General features: G+C 32.4%; 1 protein-coding gene across 8 annotated transcripts in view; it reads right to left on the bottom strand.

Annotated features, from left to right (window-relative positions):
• Positions 1 to 4,971: 4,971 nt before the first annotated feature.
• The window catches only part of LOC105567373 (alpha-tocopherol transfer protein-like), a 9,826-nt gene continuing 5,945 nt past the window's right edge, over positions 4,972 to 8,852 (bottom strand). For 5 of the 8 annotated variants that reach the window (XM_012022208.1, XM_012022202.1, XM_012022207.1 and 2 more), the window contains exons 2-7: positions 7,174 to 7,452; positions 6,414 to 6,508; positions 5,852 to 6,094; positions 5,489 to 5,683; positions 5,224 to 5,395; positions 4,972 to 5,052 (exon numbers count right to left, since the gene is read on the bottom strand). In XM_012022208.1, the coding sequence (XP_011877598.1) occupies positions 5,009 to 5,052; positions 5,224 to 5,395; positions 5,489 to 5,683; positions 5,852 to 6,094; positions 6,414 to 6,508; positions 7,174 to 7,399 (975 nt within the window). In that variant the 5' untranslated portion in view covers positions 7,400 to 7,452 and the 3' untranslated portion in view covers positions 4,972 to 5,008. Of the gene's footprint in view, positions 5,053 to 5,223; positions 5,396 to 5,488; positions 5,684 to 5,851; positions 6,095 to 6,413; positions 6,509 to 7,173; positions 7,453 to 7,532; positions 7,761 to 8,263; positions 8,359 to 8,852 lie in introns of those variants that run through there. The other 3 variants (XM_012022203.1, XM_012022201.1, XM_012022206.1) reach the window with 3 other exon arrangements.

Genomic DNA, 8,852 nt, shown 5'->3' with positions numbered 1-8,852 from the left:
AGACTTAATAGTAGATCCCATGGCATATTTTAATCATGTATTCTATACTCTTCGTTGAATAGCAGAAGCATTATTGAAAAAAAAATTTTTTGCACTTTAAAAATTAAAAAATCAATAACTTGGAAAATTTACATATCATATTAAAAAGAAAAAATACGTGTCATTTTTTTTCCTTTCTAGAACGAGAAAAAAAATTTTCAGGCGAATCAAAATTTTGATTGTAAATCTGATATGGAATGACCCGTATACACTTTGAAGCAGTTATAGTGAGATTTGTCGGATTTGGAGGTCCTTGCTGCTAGAATATGCGGTCAATTTGGTCGAAAGCATGCCTCGGAGATGCCAGGCAATTATCGACGCCGGTGGTGACTGGACGCATTATTAACATAATTGCATCCTTGTTCTCATCGAGTACAATGCATGCATGTATTTAAAAATTATATTTAATAATTTTTTTTATAAATTAACCCGACCACGCTCTTACTTGACAGACTGTATATCTTTTTGCAATTTAAAAACCATAGACATCATACCCTGCCTTATTCTATTCGAATTGTCGGATCGCTAAATAATTTCAAGTTCTGGTCAATCAAGCGAATTGTGAATAATAGAAGTAGGCTATGTAATATCATAACTAAAATTTATTACCCAGATAGGAAAATGTTTAGCAAATTTTGTGATGAAATCTGGATGGAACTTACAATGCTGGAATTATGCGTACATATTTCGAAAAACATATACAGAAATAGAGATCTTTCAACAAATATTGATAAATATTATGTCAAGGAGAAAGTTCGTGGCGGTTTTTCACCAGAATTGAAACACATTTTTCTTATATTTTAAATGAACTTTATTAACCCGAATATGTGCCGTTTTGTTCGATAACCTTTTGCCATTTTTCTGGTAAAACCATTATGCCATCGCTGTAGAACTTCTAGGATTTCTGGGCGAAAAACTGAACCAAGTGATTTTCACAGGCCTCTTTTGAAGTCAGCTTTACACGATTTAGAGAGTTCTACAGAGAGCGAAACAAATGGTAGTCGGACGGGGCAAGGTCCGGGCTATGTGGTGCATGCATCAAAACTTTACAGCCAAGCTCTTTCAATTTTTGCCGAGTCATCAAAGATGTGTGTAGTCGTAATGGAAGCATTGTCGTAGCATTATATATCGTAATGGAAGACAACGCCTTCCCTATTGATCAATTCTGGCAGCTTTACCTCAATTGCCCGTTTTAATTGCATTGTTGTTGTCAGTAGAGAGTGAAATCCATCGTCTAGTCAGGTTGGAGTAGCTCACCAAACACAAAGCATTACCTTACGTGGCGTCAATCCGGGCTTTGCCACCGTTTGTGCAGCTTCATCCATCTTGGACCACGATTTTTTTCGCACATTATTGTCGTATGTGACCCACTTTTCATCGCTCATTATCAATCTCTTAAAAAATGACTCGATTTCGTTTCGTTTCAGCAGCGATTTGCAGTTGGAAATTCGATGTCATAAGATGAAATGTGCCGGTCTTCCTAAATTTTTTAGAGAATTTCATCGACTTTTTCAACGATTGGTCGACCAGAGCGCGGCGCGTCTTTAACATCGAAATTTCCAGAGCAGAAACGAGCAAACCATTTGCGTGCTGCTGATTTTGATAAAACATTTTCACTATAAACACTACGAATTTTTTCACAAGCCTGCGAAGCGTTATCGCCTTGGTCGAAGTGACGTCGTAAAATATAGCAAATATTTTCAGAATTTTGGCTCATTTTCAAAACGCAATTACTTTCGACTGAATTAACAAATGTCACAATTTTTTTGTTTAAATAATTTATGGACTGTCACCTTTCAAACGCGCTATAGTATGGCTTGATAGGGTTAGTATTACCAAAGTTGTGCAATTTTAAGGCATTCTATTGGAAAAAACGCCACGAATTTTTTTCTTGACCCAATTTGCGCAATGTATTTTTAAATAATATGTCAGTAAAACAGCTGAGTTTTGACGAATCACCTTGGCATATTTGCACACAATTAAATTGCTATCGGGTTACGACGAGCACCAGCTACAAGGCGACTCATACGTAAGTAAAATTCACATGAGATAGGATAAAAGTAGGCCCAGCAGTAAATACGTTCCACGCTAAATCTTTTCTGAATATTTGTTACACGTGACTGTGTTACTGGGCAATTTTGCTTCTAAGTGTCGAAATATTTGTGCACGATTTATCCCCTAAATTAAAGTTATCAATTTTTTGGCAAATACCATGTAGAAATTTTATTCCTACAAAACCGCTGCGTTTTATCGAATTACCTTATACAATCATTGTGAAATTTTTTCCTTTTAGATGATGCAATGATCTATAATTTCGCAATTTAAGGTGGCTCTTGCAAAAACCGACCAAAAGTAGAAAAAAATTGAAATTTAAGTATGTTGTAGTTGTAAATTTTATCTATCAGTATCATTTTATCTGTCATTTGTTTCCGTTTATCTCGTTCTCTTTATGACTCTCTTGATTCCTCTCACTAGGATTCTATCTTTCTCTTTCTTTTTCACTCTTCCGTTCTCTCTCTCTACATATATTGTTGTATTTTCCCGCTCTCTTTTCATCCCTTTCCGTCTCGTTTTCACTCTTTTGCTTATTTGTAGAAAATAATTTTAAATGTGGGTAAATGTGTCGCGAGAAAGAGATGTTCCCAGTGTAGGCGATAGCATGTAACGAATAGTGATCAAGTCTCATGGTTATATTTCAGTTAGTATTTTATTGACAAATTTGCAGCAGACATCAGATTTAGGTATCTGGATTATTAAATTATATTATAAACGATTATATTTTAACAATATACATATAATAAATTAATAGATACGATAGAATATTTATAGAGGTCTACGCCACATTGACATTGCGTATTTAAATCCACACGCTGCCCTCTTGAACTTAATATTCATTACATTCTAATGCGTGGATACGATACAACGAATTACAAGTAGTATAATGTTCCAAGCATTGCTGCTAAACGTCTTCATAGATGAGAAACTATTTTCACTATTTGCCGCGTCATAAGTGCAACATCTCGCGACGTATCGACTTTATTATATTTACATAGAAATCGTATTTATACCCTGATAAAATTTTTTTTAACTAAATAGATTTACTTAAAAGTATTTTTTAATAAAAATATATCTCATATTTCAAATAAATCTATGTATTATATTAAGTTAATTAATTTAAATATTTACATTTGCTACATTCAAATAAAGATTTCATGAAATATAGCATACTATTTATTAAATGAAATTATTGTTTTTGTTAAATAAGAAATCTAATTTTCTTCACTGTGAAAGTTACATCTTACAAAAATATTTTATAGAATTAAAATAAATTTTTTTAATTTTAAAATTATCTACTGTTAGAGATATTTAATAAATACTTCAATTAAAGAAATGCATTTTTTTTTCAAAATTCGTAGAAAGCATTAGAAATTACATACTCTATTAGAGAAACATAAAAAATAATTTAATTTCATAACACACAATTCAAGAGTTTTCGACAATAACTGGCACAGTATATTTCTTAATTAATACACGACGTTTCGCCCAGTAATACAGGTCCTTATCAAGTATAACCCATTAAATATGACAGCAAGAAATCTAAAATATTGAATAAAATAAGAGTTAATACAGAAGGTGGATATATAAAATATAAGAACGCAACCAGGTCGCTGACACTTACGGGTGACAATTCAAAGTATCCGTTTATGTAGAAGAACGTGGTCGAGAAGCCGCATTAAAACACACGGTAAAATATATATAAACTAAAAAATGGATTAACTCTTATTTTATTCAATATATTAGATTTCTTGCTGTCACATTTAATGAGTTATACTTGATAAGGACCAGTATTACTGGCCGAAACGTCGTGTATTAATTAAGAAATATACTGTGCTAGTAATTGTCGAGAGTCTTGAATTTTGTGTTTTTATTCACTGGCGATCCACCCTTCTGACGATTAATATCATAACAACAAATTGTTTTTATTTCCTTTTAAAGCGAAAAGAGCTTAAAAATTCTATCAATTACAACAGGCAAAGTATCAACGTAGCGCGATCATGACATAGTAAAATTTTAAGTTCAGCAAAATTATTCACAAAATAAATCTACATTGCAGAAATAATCCTTCCACATAGTTAACATACTTGCATATAAAAAAGCATTTTTCAAAAATGCAAATACAAGTATACGTTGATCCAAGAATATTGATCCCCTTAGAATATAAATAATAATAATAAAAAGTTTTGCGCACGAGTTATAGCGTAGACTGCATACTAACAAGTATGTAAAAACAAATTTACAACCTTTTTTTTTATTTTATAGTATAGTTATATCACCAAATCCTCAACTATATCTTACTCTACTTTCCCCTAAAAAGACACTTTCCACGCAATTGCGAATTCAAAATCTAACAACCAAATAACTATTAGTTGCAACTCATCGGGTATTCTACACCAATAATTTAAAAACTTTTTTGTTACACCTTCCTGCGTAGGGTAAATGCACCTGATATCGCCCAACACGTAATATCACTACTCGTGATATCGCGTGAACAAAATTAACACTTTTAAAATGTTTCAAAATATGTCACATATAATAAAGTTATTTTTTAACATATAAACATATTCACAAATTGAAAACTTTCCAATCACTTTTAAACATTTTATATATATGATAAAAAATTTTAAAATTACCTTTTATATATGTATATATTATTTTCACGTTTTTTACTATTTTTGTTTGTTTTTAAACTGAATTAAAATTCTTCAGATTTTAACCGTTTTAACCTCTTGTAAATAAAATACAAATGTTTTTTCTCTTATTCGAACCTACATACAGACACAAATATTAAATAGCCTTTAATTGAGATCGAATTTTTTTAGGCGATATTAGATACCTTTACGTCATAGTTGATAACCATAATGACCATAATAACGATGGTAACATATTGACCGGATAATTTTTGCAGCTGTTACATCTTATCTTTATCAGTTTTGTATCCATATTGCAGTTCAGCTGAAACAAAATATAATTTTCAGAGCCAGCAATATTATTCGACTAGAACTGGCAGAAATATTATTGCAAAAAATATTACCTCAAGCAGCGAAGAATTATATCGATATAATTATATCGATACGGTTTAAATAGTGAGTGAAACATTAATTTATAATATATGTATATGATTACCTAAAAACATAGGTTCGAGATAAAGGAAATTCTGCCATAACGCAACACCGCATTCTTCTTTGGGCATTTCTATATCACCATCATATTTCTTAGGCAATGCCCTTTTATCTATGTGAGTCATTAAGGACTCCCAGTTTGTCCCATGAATGTAAATCCGATCGCGATATTTCTCCTGCGTTATAATCACGTTATAAAATTTTTAAAGCTCCAAAATTCAACACAAAATTGTCATGACAATTTATAAAGATGTATCATAAGATCACACCTCCATGAAACGTTTGATCAACGCGAGTGCTACGTTGACGACACGAGATTGATTTACAACGTGGAAACCTTTGACACGAATGGGCAAACATCTTTGTAAAAAATGTGACATCATTTTGAGCAAGGACACGGTGGCGTGCCTTAACTGACCAAAAGATGTACCTTCGACGTCTAAAATAATATGCCCACCTGCAATCTGAAAACCAAAGCAAGATTTTACTGTTAAAATTTCACGCATATATTTGTGGGACACTCTAGAGATTCCTACTAATTTTTGTAAAAATTTATGACTAATTTTAAGTATTTTTATAGTGAATGCCAATCTGTCTTGAATCAATTGAAGAAATACTTTCCGATAACAAACCTGAGTTTTGTATTCCACAAACGTTAAAAACAAGCCGATTATGATGCCTTTAACACATTCATCGACCGACACTTCCTTCGGATCCCATTTTCCACAATCGACTACTACCACTCTGCTTCCATCTTTAGTACGAAGCGGCAGTAGAATCACCATGCCGGCACACATTGCAGTTTTGTCTTTACTGATAGACAAATCTTTATATAAGTGTGAATAGGTTTGACGGAATCGGTAATACCGTTGCATCTGTTGAATAAAACGTTTGAGCAATTTATTGTTATTGTTAAATTCTGTATTAATTGCAGAATATCCTAGAATTAATCGGATGTATTTTTAGCCTCGACCTCAACTAATTTGGGAGCGATCTTTCCTTTGCAAAAACATTAAGGCCGTCATTATTTAGCACATATTTTCAAGGTTTAATTAATAATTAATCTAGTAAATGACTGAAAATAACTTTTTACCTGCTTTCTTTGCAGTTCAGTACGCATTTTATATTCAATGATTAATATATTTAAAACAAGATTAATTTGTGATATTAAAAATACTACGAAATATGACTTACTAGTATGAAAGCGCTCTCCGCATACCATTTGCATGGACGCAAGAATACTATAAGGAAGTCCTCCATGTCTTTCGGTACATGCAGATCAGGTTCCTCTAAAGAAATGAAATAAAAGAGATATTTTAATAAAAAGACAATGGTTACAATTCTGTAGCTTGTGTACGGAATATTATAATTTGCGTATAATTTCTGCAAACAAAATCAACGGCAAAGTGAATCAAAAAATAAAACGGCTACAATAATAATATCAACTATATAAAATATATGTCGCGTTTCTTTCGATGACAGTGCAGAATATAACACCAATATCTTTTGTGAGACTTACTTCGTTACATTATGATAATCTCAAGTTGCAGTAAGTTTAACAACGTCGTGATTGCGCAGAAACAAATAGGCATCTATCATATTCAAAATAGCGAAATTCAGTATAAAAATGTTGGTTTTTTATTTTATTAAGATTTTTCTTAAGAATTTTTAATACCTTGTATTTCTAAGAGCCTTTAAGACTACATGTTCATATTAAATTTTTTTTCATAAAATGACTTAAAAATCACCTAAAATAGGAGAACGCAAGGTGTATCGTGTGTACGAGCTGTCGATTACCACATAAGATTACTGCATAGGAGAACTAGATTTATTGAATATAATTTACGCATTTATACATTTTCCTGTTCTTACTCTTCATCGTTTAGTTAGTTTACCAATTTTGCTTTTTAACATAATGATAACTACATTTTTTGTACGATTAAACTTTTACTACCTGATATTAATTCTTTCAATTCCTTGAAACCTTGGGCGACAACTTCTGGCGTCTCCCGCAATTCCTTCTTGGCTTTCTCACGAAAAAATTCGCCGACATCTTCACTTATATCTAAGGAAAGTTGATGTTCACCAAACATAATTTTCGGAGCATTTTTCTCCCAGTTGTCATATAATTCTTGTTTGGATATTGACTCCAGCGAAGGAATAAGTTTAATGTTTTCCATGTCAGTCGTAGATGATGTTATTGTATCCAACTGAGTTGCAGCACAATGGATATCTGTCAGACAGTTTTATCAACTTAATTATCGCCCCTCGCAGGTGGATACAAAGTTGAAACGTGATATTTTGTTAACGTACGCGCTATGTTAATTTTATAAGCTTTGTGAGAATAGGAGTAATTTTAACACTTGCATCGAATTAAACTCTGAGACATGAGACAGAAACTCCGATTTCATAATGCTCTTCGTTTCCTGTCAGTCGAAGCTCTACATCAGAGTTTCCCAAAGTGGGCGCTACCGCCCCCCTGTGGGCGCTGGAAAGATCTGGGGGGGCGTTGCTGGCCCCAGCGGCAGTAACCATTTTTCACTAGTAATTATTTTTATTTTTTACGGATTTAATCAATACATTAATTACTAATAATAGTGAGCAATTTTATGTTTCTTATGTGCAATTTCTCTGTTGTTTTATTTTAATAAAATAGCTTTAAAATTTCAGTTTCAAGTTATTCTAAACTAGCTTTATGAAATTATTCACACAGCTACAAAAATATTTTGGTGAAATTAAAAACTACAGCTACACTTACAATTTTATTATTAATTAAGATAGAGATAGAGATTTCCTGAAGGGGCGCTAAAGAAAATTATCTTTGAAAAGGGGGCGGTGAGCCAAAAAGGTTTGAGAAACTCTGCTCTACATTTATCAGTATTACACATCGACATGTAGTACTGGACCCGAGCATGCGGTAAGATTGCTTTAATCTTTCGTATGCCGGGACCTAGAAAGAGAAAAATAGATGTGTAGGTACGGATCACTCACTCTACTGTTTTACATTAGTTTTGAATTGTTTTTTAAGAGAATGGGAACAGTACCGTGCTCGCTAGAAATTGGCTCCTGGGCAATGTTAGGGGGATGTTAAGAGGATGCTGGAGTGATTCTGCACTTTTGGCACCTTTTGCATCTAGAACTGTCAATTTGTGAAAACATTTGTGTAATGTACAAATTATGTGGCTTTTGTGTTCAGATTGGCACTGTTCCACTAATCGGACTAAGTATACTATTGAAAATCACAGTGATATAATTGTAAATCTAATCTTATCTTATCTTCTATATCTTATTAAATAGTTGTCTATTATTTCAACGAGACTTATTAGAAATAACAAGTCAAAAGTAAAATTAAAATCGTTTTAAAAATTAAAATAATCAGTTTTTTTTCAAAATTTATAGTTCATTGTTTAAGTAAGATAACATGCATATAAAATTTGAAGTGCCTTATTGCCCTGTGACTCATGAGCCGCTACTACCTTATACACATCGTCTTGTCTCTTTCTACGTCTGGGCATACGGTTTTGGTTAGATGCTCCGTCTAGTACTATATGTTGATTTTATTATACCAGTTGTAGAAAAAGATATGCGTGCATATTGATAATTCTCTCTCTCTCTCTCTCTCTCTCTCTCTCT

Source organism: Vollenhovia emeryi, unplaced genomic scaffold (assembly GCF_000949405.1).
Source record: "Vollenhovia emeryi isolate VEMERY1.0 unplaced genomic scaffold, V.emery_V1.0 DF939138.1, whole genome shotgun sequence".
Taxonomy (NCBI): domain Eukaryota; kingdom Metazoa; phylum Arthropoda; class Insecta; order Hymenoptera; family Formicidae; genus Vollenhovia; species Vollenhovia emeryi.
Note: the sequence above shows the minus strand (reverse complement) of the source record. Positions and strands in the feature narration are given on the sequence as shown.